Source organism: Cyprinodon tularosa, unplaced genomic scaffold (assembly GCF_016077235.1).
Source record: "Cyprinodon tularosa strain WSP-4 unplaced genomic scaffold, ASM1607723v1 ctg294, whole genome shotgun sequence".
NCBI lineage: Eukaryota > Metazoa > Chordata > Actinopteri > Cyprinodontiformes > Cyprinodontidae > Cyprinodon > Cyprinodon tularosa.
Window position 1 is genome coordinate 344,943 of NW_024039001.1, and position 16,869 is coordinate 361,811.

Here is a 16,869-nt window from a genome sequence, read left to right on the forward strand (position 1 = left end):
AATTACATGGGCATAACCTACTGAGCCTACTTGAAGGTGGGAGGCACAGTCTGAAGCCGTTCTATAGGACTGATACCCGCAAATAACAGCTGTTTAATGGGCTGAACATGAGTCTATAAAATAGATGTAAAAGTCATAACAAACACTGTAATATTAAGCGAATGTTGACCAGTTTGTTTGCAAGCAGAACGACTAAAGCTGAACAACTAAGGTTTGTTTGAAAGGGATAAAAGAGGAAGCCTCTTTTTTGCACCAACATAATTATAAATATTGTAAATTGAAGAAATACAAGAATTAAAGGGGTAGGAGCACATAAGTTTTACTTCTTCCTACTCCTTTTCGCACATGTAATAGAGGTATATTAACTCAGGAAAGAAGGGTAGCCTACCTTGTTTGTTGTTTTTCTCTTGCAAGTTCAAAATAAAGAATAAAAAAAAAAAGCTGCATTATACTGTATCAAAGGACTGGTGGAACGATAGATTTGGGGTTGAGGATACCAGATATAGAGTTATATCACCACATTGAACAGGATCTGAAACACAGAACAAACACATGTTAAAGGTATAGAGGACAATCTTTTATTTCAGAGTGGATCATCAAAATAAGTGGTCCTCCATATTGTCAATCATTCTGGTGATATGTTTATGTAAGGCCGTCCTACGTGTTCACCTCGTTAGCTATCTTTTTCAACACATGCGCATTTTCGGCCACATATCTGTGGTGAGCTACGGTTTCATCCAATCATTGAAGCTCACCTTTCTCACTGCGGTTCTTTGAAAATGGCTGAGGGTCTTAAGAGAAAGCGTCTACAAAGTGTATGAGAAGGAAAGAAAGGCCTCATAAGAGGCAGATACTGCATATCCCGGGACGATTTACCTGGAGAGCTCTTCTCGCAAAGCATTATGGGATTTGCTGTCATTGCGGCCCGCTGTCGCCATAGGGCGACTAATAACAAAGATGGCACATGCACTGTGTGGTGGAGGAGGAGTCATGGGACCAATGGAGCAAAAAGCAGTGATCATCTGTCCAAATGGTCAGTTAACTGAGTTTGCTATACCTAAAATCCACTATATAGTCCCCGCTGTATGTGGACACAGTAAGCTTGTATGAGCTATAAGAACAGCACATTTTAAACAGAGTGTGCACGAGGAAAAATTGGCTTTTTTTTCAAATTGGAGAGTCTTTTAAAAAATCCTTCACAATACCTTTAATAGCTATAAAGCACAGAGATGTAGCGGTCTTATTTGGGCTTTGTTTTGCAGCCCCTGTGATCTAAGCAACTGGCTGTTAGTCAATCATGAGCTTCACTGTTTTATAAAATAGTGAAGTGTGATGCAATTTTTCTGTTGATTGAAGCATATCAATTGACAGAAATGTCATTGCCATCTTGAAGCAAACATACAATTTAATGATCCCCTAAGCATCTGCAAACATAAAGGAGAATGAGTTATGCTTTATAGCCTGTTTATTCTCACCTGAAACAAATAGAATTGTCAAAACATAAATATGCAGTAGGTGTTTTTATTAATGACAGAGGAAAAACATAGATCCTGTCAAAATATCTCTGGTTCATGGTTGAGATCACATGTGACTGATGGCAGGTGGCTAGAAGGTGGGCTTCTTTCCCATTGAGCAAACTCCACATCCCAACCCTTCATCTGTCTCTGTGGCAGGCAGGACTGCGATGTACTGCCAGAGCTATTCCTGGCTCTCCTGTCACACATACTACAAATATGCAAAGTCACACAAACACACACAAATACACCTGTCTCTGGTCATTTCCTCTCATGTCTTCATGAGCTGGGTACACTAACAATGTCAGGCAGTTGCTGTAGCATGCACCAGCTGTCCCAAGGAGACGGCTTCAGGGCAATCAAAGATAAAATCAGGTTCCTGACTGATGTTACACCGGAGCTACACCAGGAGGATTTTAATGAAGGTATCTGCAGCTCCACAGACAAAATAAGGATGAAACACTCTGAGCTGGTGCATCATCTATTGGCACATCTTCTAACTGTGATACCCACAGGATGTGCAACCACCAAAAAATCAAACCCTTTCCTTAGCAGTGACTAAGCACTTCATTAAAGCGCTCCTTCAATCCACCTCCGCTTGGTTTAATTAAACATATAGAACCTTAGTGTCACTGTTTCCCCCAGCTTCTATTAGAAAACCAAAAAAAAAAAGAATTTTTCTGTAGAAATGTTGAAGCTGCACTTAATTCTGCCTTAAATTGTGGGGAAATGAAACCCAGCATATCCTCTGGAGTTTAAAGATCAAAATCTTTATTTCTTTATTTTGATCAAGATTTTGATCTTGATCAAAATAAAGAAATAAAGATTTTGAGAGTAAACAGTACGAACATTTTATTTCTATCAACTGGGTTCCAAAAAGTATGAATTTCCCACTTCAATTTAAACTAAAAAGTACTGAAAACCCTTTTTTTTAAACTCCATCCATCCATCCATCCATCCATCCATCCATCCATCCATCCATCCATCCATCCATCCATCCATCCATCCATCCATCCATCCATCCATCCATCCATCCATCCATCCATTACCCTTGGAACTGATAGACCACCTCTCATGCTGATAATAAAGATGTTGCAGTATCTCATGAAATTGAGAAAAAACAAGAAACAAAAAATCAGCTCTCACAGCTTCTATTCAACAAATATATTTCCACTTGTTAATTGACTGAAACAATATTTTAGGCTGATATTGGCTATTAGTTATCATTATCGAAGCTTGGTGTCAATGGTGAAAAGTTATTGTTCAGTCATTATTCATTGATTGCAACCTAATAAATGATCAATAAGTCTTTTGTTATATTTTGTTATAAATATGATGTGAAATTGGAAAGTTTCGTACTAAACAGCTTTTATGGGGCTGAATAACCCTATACTCAAGGGATCTTGATCAGCAGTTCTCTGGATCACTGAAACATATTAAGAGTTTTTTTTTTCTTCTGGTACTGAAAACAACATGGCTTGGGAGAGCACTATTTTTTGTTTGAACTAATAAATCTTGTTGAATCACTTTATTGATGATAAAAAATAAAAAAATAAACTTTCCTCTGTTTCTCAAGCAAGACATTTTCTTGCTTACCAAGAAGCCCAAATATAGAAAATTTGGCTGGTCTTCTGCTGTCTGTTGCAATCAGACTCAGTATATTTCTATATTTAAGATTTATTTAGGTTATTCGGGTTAATTGTTTAGATTTACTGAAGTAAATGATAATTTTTTTTTTTAATATGGCCAGATACTGAACAGAATAATCTAACCAGAAAAGCCTCTGCCAATCTGCACATTTTGCCCCATATTGAGACATAGCTAAAACCTGAACATGATCTGGATCATTACTAAATTCTAATGAATTCTTTCTTGGCATGAAGCAAAATCATAAAACATCATAAACATCAATCTGATAAGTACTTTTCAAGAAGTCCTGCTTACAAACAAGAACTCTATTTTGTTCTTTGATCAGCAGATTGAGACTTCAAGCAAGGCATGAATCTCTTTTCTTGTGTCTTTTTGTATTTCTTTCTTCAGTACAACGCTTCCAGACTTTCTATCCTTTGCTGAAGCTATCAATAGTGCTGTCATCCTCTGGTTTAGGGGGAGATGCTTGTTCCAAGAAAATATCCCTATCTCACAATGTTAAAGAATTCTTAAAAAAAAAATCCTGTATCTAGATTATGATCTGGATCATCACTAACATAATTGTCTCTTGGCTTGAGGTGCACTTCTGGTAATATTTTCATTGAAATCTGTTCATAACCTTTCAAGAAATCCTGCTAACAAACCAACAAACACATGGCTACGTTCACACTGCAGGCCTTAATGCTCAATTCCGATTTTTTTGTGAAATCGGATTTTTTTGCGTGTCCGTTCACACTTCCAAGTATATGCGACTTGTATGTGATCTACTGTGTGAACTGAATGCGTCCAACCGAAGTGTCCCGCATGCGCACTCGAGGACGCGATGACGTCACACGTAGCAAGCGTCCTCAGTGTTTGCGGAAGTAAACATGACTCGTAATACCGCAGCGTATATTGCGTTCTTTAAGTTCTTCTCCAACAGGAGCAGGCACATTACGAACGAAATCTTTTTAAGAAGATCAAAAAGAAAGACCCTCCCCCGGTTCCGGTAAGACCCTTCGAGTTTGGTCTGAATCGAGCTTTCTAAATATGAATTAAGTCAGCAACCTCACTTTCTCTCCATTGACTGCTCTCTGTGTTATCTTCCGCCATGGTTGTTAGTTTTTCCCGCCTCCGCTTAGTAGGACGCAGATTAGTAACGTTTAGTAATATTTGTCAAGTATCAATGACGTGTAGGTCGGATGAATGCGACCTGGCCGTACAGACACAGGTCGCATTTGAAAAGATCAGATACGTATCGGATTCAGGACCACATATCCAAGTGGCCTGGGTCGCATTTGAAAAAATCCGATCTGTGTCGTTCAGACTGTCATAAAAAGATCAGATACAGGTCACATATGGGCAAAAAAATCGGAATTGGGTCACTTCAGGCTGCGGTGTGAACGTAGCATAATCTCCTCGGTAGAGGTACCGGTAATTATGGCTAACTTAAGATCTTTATATACTACCTCATAACTGTATTGCGTTCACATAACACAAAATCACCTTTAACATTTAGGAGCCAACTTTACCATCTTCAGTGGAGTTTATTCACTTAATACTGACCTAGTAATAATTCTGTCTTTCTGTCTCAGCCGACCACTCAGAGAGACCTAAACACTGAGAAACCACTGGGGAGCTTGATCAACTATTAGAAATAGCTGCAGCTTCAGACATGCAGAGCTTGGTCCAAAGTGATGCTGCATTTAGACACCAGAGATGGTGTTTTTTCCAAGTACAGTACTAGAGCTATTTGATTCATCCATTTTGAAGGATTATACTATTTTTATTGCTTTTTAATGAAAATCTTTTGAAAATGAGGGCTGAGGGATGGAACTAAATGTGAGTAACTCCCTGCAATTTACAATTGTTGGTACAAAAATCTTATCTTTAAACTCTACCCTCTAACAGTAATTTTCCACAGCATTCACTCTCTTTGTGTTTGTGAAGATAAAGGTATATCTATGACCAGTGGCGGCTGGTGGAATTTTCTCCAGGGGGGGCTATAACTTCAAAATATACCAAAACCCAATGAAATGTAAATGAAGGTATCAAACCCGTATATATACATTAATGCAACAACAAAACTGCTTCAACACATTCATACCTGTCATGCTGTGTCAGATCCTGACATTTGAAAGAAGAGCTAGGAAAACAGTATAAAGCATTAGCCTTGCTGCATGCAGTTAGCCAAGCCTTGTAGCTAAATAATTATATAAACCTGTTAGTTACCCACACTTTATGAAAGATAAATGTTATGTCAGCTGTGGTGCGAGGTGGTGTGCAAATAGATATGCTTTCAGCTCTGGGCACAGGAGAGCTGCGCCCCAGGATGGTCCTATCTGTTGCATTGCAGAGGAGCTACTGCGCATGTACAACTTTTAGTCTATGGGTAACTCATCATTAAAGATTAAATGTTGAGCTTGCACGTCTAAAAAATAGACAAATATATTTCTAAATACTATAATTTTATAACTTAATAATTTTTTTTTATTTATTTCTTAATCAAGGTTATTGGGTAAGTGGGACGTCGCCCTCTGTTGGTCAGCTTTACACTGTCTATCACTCAAACTTTAGAAAAACTAAGTTGGAAAGAACGAGGAAAAGTACATTTTAAAAATTTGGATTCCTGCCCTTACTGCAGGATCTTTGGTCTCCGAGTATTCACCAAAAAATAACGCATAAAGCCTTGGATAGAGCTGACATGTTATAAACATAGAGACTGAGTGCATGTGCTCTTCTCTTCACAGTGTCTGCCCCTCCGTGGTCATGGGTTCGTCCTGGACAAGTACCAGTGTCAGTGTAAGAGAGGATTCTACCACCCCAACAGAGTGGCAGTCAATGGTTTCACAAGTAAGTTGTGATAAATATAACTATCAATAAAATAAATATTTTGCACATAAAGATTTTTTTTCTATTTTAATGGAGGCAACCAGATGGATTTGATATATTACATTGCATTTTTAGAGAGATTAGTGATAACCTAGAACAGCTACAACATCTTTGGTAGTACAAAGTATGTGCCACTACTCAAATGTTACCTCTACATTACTTTGGTAATTTTTCGGTTAAGATAATTTAGTGTTGATTTAGTTTAGAGGCCAATTTTGCCATACTCCCCTTTCTCGTAAAAATGTATATCATCACAAGATTCTGTATAAAAGTATACATTTTCTAGTCTCCTTGCTAAGTGGTTATTTGTCATATGTGTGAAACAATGTTTCATAACATTTAAACAAAGACCGTCATGTTTTGAGAGTTGCATGCAGGACCAGAATGCAGAAGGGACAATTGAAGCAGTGTTACAAGCATTAAATGAGCACTTTTAATGATAAGCTATGCTACAAGATTCTTGAGGGAAAGGACATAACGCTTAGAGAGAAGTCCAGCAAGTGTACCATAAGGATCCAGAGGAGAAACAATGAGAACAGGAAGGCTTATATACTGAACCAGTGAAGGGAGAAAGACAAAATAAACTAATTAGAGGCAATGTGGATCAGCTAAGGCAAAGTCAAGGAAAGCCACTCAGGTGAGATGTGGAGCATCTGCTAGAATAACCTCCTGAATTTTCTTTCCCTAGAGCAGGCATCCCCAGCCTTGGTCCTCGAGACCCGCTGTCCTGCAGGTTTTAGAGGTGTTACTGCTTTAGCACAGCTGATTATAACGATTGCAGTAGACCAAAAGCCTGTCAATCAGCTTTCAATTAAAATCAGCTGTGCTGGAGCAAGGAAACCTCTAAAACAGGCATCCCCAAAGTCGGTCCTTGAGGGCCGCTGTCCTGCAGGTTTCAAATGTTTCCATGCTCCAGCACAGCTGATTTTAATTGAAAGCTGATTAACAGGCTTTTCCTTAACTGCAATCATCATAATCAACTGTGCTAAAGAAGGGAAACCTCTAAAACCTGCAGGACAGTGGGCCTCGAGGACCGAGGTTGGGGAGGCCTGCCCTAGAGGACATTCTAGTCGCCATAGTAATGGCCACTGGTTTTCTGGCACTGCAGTTTGACAGAAAGCCATCCTTAGCATAGCAAAACTCATCGATCTCTAAAAATCTCATGAACCAGACAGGAATTCAGAAACAGGATGAGTAAAGTGGTTCTAATAATTCCTAATTCAGATGAGAGGTTGTGTGGATGGTGGAATAGATCCAAGTGCTCAATGCTGCACATCACGTTTTGCCTCAGATGACTGAGAAACATTTGCATATACTCAAGCTATTAACTCTAAAGAGTGTGCAGCAATAGCACAATCACAGCAATAGCACAATCACAGTTACAAAGCCCAAAGTTTACTAAACAAATAATTCCATGCAACAAGCAATTATTCTATTCTATAATAAAACAAGATTACACTTATCTACCAGAAGAAGAAACACAAAATATAAGAAAATCATCAAAAATGATTCATCTGGATAGCAGCAATTTAAACAGTTAATTAAGCCTTGCTTAAAGACTCCATAAAGTGGATATAAATATATGTTCCCAGACCCCAAGGTAACAAAACTAGCAGCAACTACCTGTTGTAAACCACAGAGTTGTCAAGTAACAAAGTACAATTACTTTGTTAACTTATGTAGAAATTTTGGCTATCTATACTTTACTGAAGTAATTATTTTTTAAACAACTTTTTACTTCTTCTCCTTACTTTTTTTTTTGGGCAATTTTTTACACTTTCTTCCCCTAACATTTTAAAACAGACTTCTTAGTTTTATTTCATTTCAGCTGATTTTCTTCATGGCATATTGGTATTTAAAAAAGAAAAAAACTCATTAAAATAATTTGTTTTTTCCAGACAATTAATGTCTATGTGGTTGAAATCGTTGCTGAACCAACTTATTCGCCATGTACAAAAATAAATAGTTTTTCCCAGATGAAAATCTTCCTTTAATAGGGTAGTGCAGTATAAGGTTTAAAGCATCTGTCCTTTTACTCCTGCATTACTTTTACTTTTATTCTTGAAGTTGTTTTAGAAAAGGAACTTTTACATATTTCCTTGGGTAATAAGCTTTAGTTGATACTCTAACTTCTACACAAGTGTTTTTAAACAGCAGGATTTATACCTCTACTTGAGTAAAAATCATTAATACTTTTGACACCTCTGGTAAGCCCATGCACAGAGTAAAACATATGAGGAGAAGACAAAGTAAACATTGGGATTGGTAGAGAGGAAAAAGACAAAAGTAGAGAGAAAGAGTGTGAAATGGTAACAAATAGCTTACTGGTGACACAGTTTTTCAACTAGCTGAACAACAGCTGTATGCTTATCACACGACTTAATTTACACGATCCAACAGAAAGTTTAAGAAAACCCTTCTAGAGCAAATATCAGTATTAAAACCTTTTTCTAACTAGTCTGCCCAGAACAGATCATCTACTTTAAACGGCCCTTATGGTGTTTTTAAGGATTGGACACAAAAATGTTTTTGAATCTCCAACTTACTAGACCAGGGATATTAAAGCTAAAGGGTTTTTTATTGTATTCGTAATGCATTTTAATGAGGTATAAGATATTATTAACTTACAACTTAAAACTGATATCTGAAAAAGATCAGCAGCAAATGCATGTTCAAAACCTTTACAGAAATGTACTGATGTTAAAAAAAACTCTTTAGTAGAGCTTTTGTTAAACAGTAAATTCTGATGGGAAAATAAATCTCTTTAAAAATTATTTTGAGCCGTTTTTAGCTTCTCACATTTTACAGACTCAGAAGATTTTGAAGATTGAGCTCCTGTTTAGTTGGGGTTTACCTGATTTGTACAGATCTTCACTTCCTTTTGTGCAAATTGGATCTGTTTATGATATACCGTACCCTTGTCTTTTTGTTGCAAAAATATAGTTAAACATTAAACACGAAGCACATTTTCCCTTTCATTGGAGTTTATGATGGGTGTTTATCTGTCTTGTCTGAAAATGGATGCAGCCTCACCACCTTGGAAGCCTAATCCAGTTTGAGATGGGAAATGTCTTTTTAATGATAGTTTCTATCTTCAGTTTATTCTGTCTGTGGTGAGTTAATTAAAAAGGAGGCTTTTTGCAAACACAGACCCCTGGTGATTTCCACCTGCCCTCTTTCAATTTCACTGCCATGCTTGAATTTTAGTCATACTTCTGTTCTGCTTCATCTCACTTAAATTCCCTCCAGGCACCTTTATTGCCATATTTTTCACCAACTTTTTGCAAAGAGTTTATGAACTCATAATTACCTTAAGATGTCTTATTTCATACCTGAGAAAAGGCAAAAACATGTAATTTTGATGTCTGTTGCGTGTTGTTATGGATGTGTTGAATTCTGCTTGAGCGTTGCTACAATAGAGGAAAGGAGAACCTTTTGGAGAGCTATAATGTGCACTATGGCCCAACATAGAGGGAACATGAAGCCTTTTAATCCACAAAGGAACATCCTTGACACTAATTTGAAGTGCAAGTCATTCCTACTCAATTCAGTGTATATAAAGTTATTGTATTCAAGCTTCCTATGACCATTACTCAAGCATAGTAGCATCAAATCAATGATGCAATGGGTGAGTCATTGCTATGGAGATAAGTAGTCCCTTTGAAGCGATCAGTGATGGGCTTTGAAAAAAAATAGGACAGTTCTTTTTAAAGGCAAAATCCCTCCAAATCTTTAAGACAATAGATTCTTCAAACAAAGCCCCCATCAAAGCTCCATAAGTCTAAAATCTGTTATCTATCCAACCATATGGGCATCTCAAGGGATTTTTATACAAACCAAACTGTTCTCTTTTTTTTACTTCAGTTTATTTTTAAACAATTTCTTCTATTTCCTATAGTGTTAGCAGTTATAATCAGGCATTCCAGCTTCCAGTTGCATTCTGTCTAAGTTCTACCTATCTGGAACTGATAAATACAAAAACTTGGGGCCATTTATTTAACCAGGTAAAGTAGTTTTGACTAAAGGGCAGATTATACTTCTGCAACCGTACACATCAAATGTCGCTTGGGTCTGGTCGCAAACCAGTTTTGCTGGTATGCTTCTGAACCGGGGGTCTGGAATTTCTAGGGACACACAGCAGTTTCCCACCAAAGCGCAAGGGGGACCCTATTCGAAAACTCTAAGGAACTTTGGCAGATGGTCACGAGAACTTTGTTTTGGCACACACCATGTAATTTGTCTGAGGCATCGTACAAGTGGTTGTACTTCCAAACCTCCTTAATGAATCTTTTCGTCGTAGTTGTTCATTGTAATTGTTCATCGGTTTTTATAAATGGCACGTCCCGGCACCGAATCAAGAACGATGACCACACAGATAGCGGGAAAGGCATACCAAGGACCAATCACAGCTGCTATTTGTCTGCACAGTTCCGCATGAGGTCTGACACATAGAGATAGATTTGATGGCTGCAGAGGCTATGCGTCAAAAGCATAAATTTGGCCTTTAGGGTTATCTAGAGAAACATATTTTTACAAGGCTTGTTGCTTTCGTCAAGGCATACCAAAGTTGCAAATACACTGTCTCCATAGTGTATCAGCCAAAAAGATAACAAAGAAATCCACACATTAGTCTTATGAAGTCACATTAAAACAACAGTAGATAAGCTAAGAGGAGCAGACAATTACAGGATGGCTGCAAATGTGAACAGTGGGGTGAAGAAATGTTTTATCTCTTACAAATTATTGCTTTATAAAGAGTTTCATTGTTAAATCATTTACAAATCTGGCTTACTTTTGATGGCCACACCAAGGCCTGATCACACATCTTTAATCAAGAAACTGTTAACATAATCTCTAAAAGAAAAACATTACAACACTTTAGAGCGATTCAAGAAAAGACGAGAACCAAATACCCGGAACCAATCTGACTTAAAGTAGGGTGACCAAACGTCCGTATTTCCCGGGACATATCCGTATTTCACGTCCTGTCCCGGGCGTCCCGGGTTTTTTTTAGAAAGTGAGGAAATGTCCTGATTTCACTGCGCACGACGCTCCGTGTGACGTAATCCCTGAGCCGCGTCAGTGCGGGCAGCCCTGCTCTTAATCAGAGGCTCTGTTCGAAAACCTAGGACGCATCCTCCAAGGACGCGGTCTACCTGGACTGAATCCTTCGAAGTCTTTGAAAATAAGGAGGCCGGAAGAGTTTTGGCTGTAAATTCGAACCGGTCCTCCCTTCGGCGGGTTTTACCAGCGTATGCTCTGTTGCTTAGCAACCGTGAAAGGTGACACACAAAGCAGGAAAAGAATGAATACCGAGGTTTTCAAAACTGTTTGTTTATTTATTTATTTTTTAAAAAGTTAAAGCAAACAAAGACTACACTCACAAGAATCCAGAGTGGAATAAATGTTCCAACCACCGGCAGCAGGAACAAATAAAATCAAATGTAAATATCCATTACTGTAAAAATGTCCATATCTGCATATTGGTTATTAATTCTCCAGTTTTATATTGTTAAAACACTTTACAGTATTTTATTGTTTATATTTTAACTCTTAACTTCTTATACATTTTTCTAAGGTCCTCATTTGTGTGACTATTTTCAATAATCTTTCTGCTGCTGTAAATTTGCCCATTGTGGGACAATAAAGGGATTTTCTATACTATAAAAGGGTTAGAAATACATAAGTAAATCTAAACAATGTATGTATAAAAATATATCTGCAAAATCTCTAATATTCAACAACAAAAAATACTTAGTTAAGCATATTGTGCAAAACAGCAATAAAAAGATAAAAATCCTATCAGATTTATAGTTCCCACTCTGCAGATCTATTAGAATCTGTCCTTAAATTACAGCCAAACCCATTTACACAGTAACAGATAAAAACCTTTAGATAAATCAAACATTACCGCCACATTTCTGACTCAGTAACCATTAAAACTATTTTCATTAATCTCAGACGGAACTATTCACAGAGTTGTATTATATTAAAGTGAACTTCCAATTTTCACCACTGTTCTGCGCCAAGTAACATTTCCTCTGATCACGGAGCAAATCCCGATGATGAGACATTTGTTCTTTCAATCAACCAACCCCCCCCCCAAAATAAAAAAAAAAACTGGTGTCCTGGTTTTCCCAAATGAAAATATGGTCACCCTACTTAAAACATTTAAAGCACCTTTTTAGTATTGAGCTTTCCAGGTGCAGCCATACTGTCAAAATAACTGCAAGAGTGCTTTCAGTGATATAGACTGAAGGTCAATGGAAAACCGAAAAAAACATCTATATTATCGACGGCCTCACCTGCTTCACTTTGGGTCAGAGTTTATGATTAAACCATGGCAAAGACACCAGGCAGAAAAAAACATTTATGGGAGACTCCAAGGTCTTAGACTTTAGACTTGGACAGCTTTTATTGGCCTTTTTGTATACACAGAGTGTACATTTCGTTTTGTATACGCTCAGAACAAGAACCAAATTACCTTCTCTAAACTTTGACTTAGAATGTCTCATCGATCCTCAATACCTTTAGGAACACAACTCTAGTCTTTTTGAAGCCAATGTGGCGCGTGTGAAAAATGTAGCATTTTACATATTGAACAGTATTTGGACCCATGCAGGATACAAAGCAAGATAGTGGTAAAGAGCCATTTTAAAAGTGCTCCACTTCAGGATCTGGTTTTAAAAATGATTGTCTATGGTCTCCCACAATGCTGGATCACTGCGGACACACTACCTTAACAACAAAATAAATATGCAGATACCTCTAATCTCACATCTGTGTAGACTGGGCCTGAGGCTCAACTAAACCTAATTTTGCAGCTATATAATCGTTGAAAGGATATAACACTAGAGGGCCAAAACAAAAGAAATCTAACATACTATTTCCACTGCATATTACTTTAGCAGCAGCAGGATATTTCTTTTCTGTTCTAAATAACGGCAATTTGATCATTTTCAATGTATCCATATCAAGCCCCCATATAGTCTCCAAAAAATTAACCCTTTGTCCCCAAATCTCACTGTGGAAACCTCATAAAGGAGCTTATCATATTGTGCAACTGCATGTTAACTGCTCATGTTCACGCATATGGATCAGCTTCTCCTGTGTTGACATATTGTCAATGACTCCTTCTAAGGTCGAAGAAGGATAATCGTATTTATTCAGTGATGCTTTGCTAGTCTACAGCAGGAGAGTCAATAAATAACAAGGGGAAATTAAAAACAGCTGTTGCCCCAGTTTGTATTCCCTGGGAAAAAATCCAAAAGAAATACAAGCAGTTAAACTCTGGCAATACTGTACATAACTTTAAAATATTTTTTAAAGGAATAAGCACTTTTTGCTAAGGTGATACAAATCAAATTTTGGACAGGTAGCAAAAAATGGGGGAGGCTGTGTCTGAACGTACGCCTTACCCCTGACCCCTATTCCCTCAATCACTATCTATAGTGGTGACTATATAGTAGACTTTATAATGACTTTATAGTGTCATTTACCATTTGGAAGGATGGTCACTATTTTTCTCCCATTGGTTACAGAACTCCTAAACGTCCCTTGAAAAACGGAATCGTTCGGTATTTAGAAAGAGAAGTCCCGTATTTAGTGGAAAAGGAACACACTTTGTCCCATGTAACTCTGAGAGTAACACAACAGTCAGTAAAAAGCTAATGGAAAATGAAGAAGAAGGGCACGTTAGATACAAAACATATTGTAAACTTAAAATAAAAGGAGCACAGCTATAAGCCACGTATTTCTGTCCATGCTAGTGATAGTAATGAAGCACAATAGGCTATGTAAAACATGAGTGTGCACTTGATGTGTCCTAATTTAGAGGCTGGACCGTTTGAAGGCCATATTTATAGTCCAAATATGTCACAACACTTCCCCAAATGCCATTCAAATACACAACTTCTCCTAAGACTCCTTCAAATACACCAAGTTAATTTAGAGTTTCTTTCTTGGCCCACAATTTCCAATGATTCAGTGTGGGTATAGTGGATTAATCAAACTTGGGCAGCAATGGGGGGTATCTATAGCATTTTTATTTGTTTGCAATGGAAATTACAATGGTAGGCACTAACCTTTGTGTGACCCCAAAAATAATCATTTAGGATTCTTTTTCTTGAGACTGCAGGTGTTAAACTCAAATATCTACTTGGATTTAAACACTCCAATTCAGCTTTCAAAATGTGGGTGTTTCTCAATGCCAGCTTGTTCAGGCATCTGTCAGCCAACAAGGCAGTCATCCTTCACTCTCCTGCTGAAGCCATTTCACTGCGTTGAACCTACCGCTGGGATTAACTACTGGGTGGAAGTTAAACATGCATCTCATTGAGATAATATTGAAATGTTCCTGCTTGGCATATTGTAGTCTTTTTGTTTGTGCTCAGTTAATCTTGGCCTACCAAGGCTATTATCTTTAAATGGTGACCTTAACCAATTAACCTCTTTAGAATGCATATTCTAATTTATTGAATATCACCCTTTTTGGTAAATAGTTTTCCGGTGATGAAGCTGTATGAAGACAAATTGCCACAGCTGATGCTATCAGTAACATAACCTTAGTAGAGTGTCTTCCATATTTTTTCATCAAACCTCATTTGAGTACTGAAAGTATAAGACTGAGAGGTAAAAATTTGTTTTCTATGTCTGCATTAAGATGTGGTCAGCTCTGATGCTTTATGACATTAAGGTATTAGGTCGGATCCTTGCGTGGCGATTCTATGTACTTGATGTACATGCATTGGTTTGCTCTGTTCATTCAGTCTAGAACATGAATTTTAGGTTCATCCAAAGGTTTATCTTGCAGTGGAGGAGTCTACATGCATGATTTATTAGTCTCTACTGTCTCTGTGTAGACCTTACTATAAACTGTCAACCTGTCAAAGCACATACTCCGCTCCTCATTTTTCACCACTGGAAATTGGCCCAAGACACTCACAAGCTTTAGTATGATTCAAAGAGCAAACATTTTCACCTAAAAGTTTTACAAGTTTCCTACTTTATATACATTTCCTAAGGCAACTGTGACTATTCTAGTAAATGGACACTTCATAAATACGTGAAAAAAAATGGTGTTGTTACTTTTTGGATTTACTTCTTATTGTTTGTGCAAATGTTATCTTTCCTTCTCCTTTGTTAGAGCCTAGGAGAAAAGGAAAAGCTGAAGATGGTGGTCCTGGTGAAGATGAAGGATCCCCTAGTGACTGCTTGCCTTGCCAGCAGGGCTGTACCTTCTGTAAAGACAACTCTCCCTGTGTGGCATTAGAGGACGGTGCTCTTCGCTTGGCTGTGCTGTCCTTTCAGTGTCTCTGCATGCTGATTGTCTTCATCAGCATGGTCCTCGTGTACCACTTTCGCAGGAATAAGGTAGGCGTTATACTCTGGGCACAGCCAAGTACATTTCTCTTTAATATTCCTTTGCTGTACTGTCTATTCTTAACTTTTTGTTCCTTTTATATTTTATAGTCTTGTGTGTACCCGTATGCTTCCTTTGCCTATTTACTTTGTTTCTAACACACCTAAATTCAAAGTTGGACAATAAAGGAGATTTCTATTCTCTTCTAAGAGAAAAACACACCACGTGTTCTAGCAAAATAAAAAATAAAAAAGACCTACCGGTACATTGAGTAAGCCTTCTTCCCACAATGATGCCTTCTACTATAAAAAGTGTTGTTTTCTTTTGTAGTCTGTTTTAATTTAAGTTTAGTATTAAACTAAAAACTTTGAACCTCACCTTCAAAGATTCTAAATAAGAGGCACTAAATCACATGTACAATTTCCTTTGGTATGTGCAATACTATTACAATTAAATACGGATGGACATTTTACAATGTAATGTTAAACCTCCTTACAGACTATGAAATTAAGATCTTTGTATTTTTTATTTTGATTTAACATCATACAAACATCCCTAATCTGTTTCAATTTCTTTAGTATATATTTTCAATTTAGTTGCATGGCCGTTTGTTACTTCCTGGAAAACCCCTAAGGCGTCCTGTCAATTAGAGGATGCAGTGTTGCAAAAAGTAAGAAATGGTGACCCCGGCAATGACAAAAAAAATAAATGAAATAAAAGAAGAGATCTTTCTAAACTTTGTTTTTATTCATGAAAAAAATCAAAAAGGCATAAAGTCAATTTTTCCTATCTTTTATCTTACTTTTGCAAATGAACATTCCAGCATATGTTAGAAGAAATTGTTTTTTTAAATCTTGCTTGCAGTTTTTGTTTAATGCAAAACACATTTCTTATTGAAGATTAATTGTATACTTGGATTTGGAATCAATTTTCTAGTCTGAATTGGCAGTTTGTCCATATTTCAGAGAACTTTATCTTTTAGAGATTTCTAAGAAGTTGAATAGAACACAAACATTTTTTATAATGACTTTTCAGTCTAATTTGACAAACTTTACCTGATGTCTTGTGGTTCTAAAGGTGGTTAATCTTTTTATATAAACCATGGGTTCAGATATTTTCAAAATGAGCTGAGAGGAATCTTTTTTTTTTTTATTAGTGCTTCACTGCTACAGTAGCTTTTGGTTGACTTTTAGCCATTTTTATGTCAATGTTATTCATCAGTGTGAAATCACATCTATGGAGTACAAACATCCACCTCATTTTGGGAAATTGTCGCCCATTTTGCATACCCAAATGGAAAAGCAAATAATTTAGGAACTGTAAGCCCAAATTACATGTGTGATACATTATTTGAAAGCTAAGACTTTCTAGTTTCTGAATATATATGTAAATATGTTTTTTTAATCGTGAAAATAACTGGTCCTTTTTAAACAGCAGTAGTAAAGACATGCTTGCTTGTTGTGGCTGCTTTGT

General features: G+C 37.2%; 1 protein-coding gene across 2 annotated transcripts in view; it reads left to right on the forward strand.

Moving 5' to 3' along the window:
* The window catches only part of gpr158a (G protein-coupled receptor 158a), a 106,446-nt gene that overhangs the window by 45,106 nt on the left and 44,471 nt on the right, over positions 1-16,869 (forward strand). For both annotated transcript variants that reach the window (XM_038291106.1, XM_038291105.1), the window contains exons 3-4: positions 5,894-5,996; positions 15,181-15,407. In XM_038291106.1, coding sequence (XP_038147034.1) covers positions 5,894-5,996; positions 15,181-15,407 — 330 coding nt within the window. The remainder of the gene's footprint in view (positions 1-5,893; positions 5,997-15,180; positions 15,408-16,869) is intronic.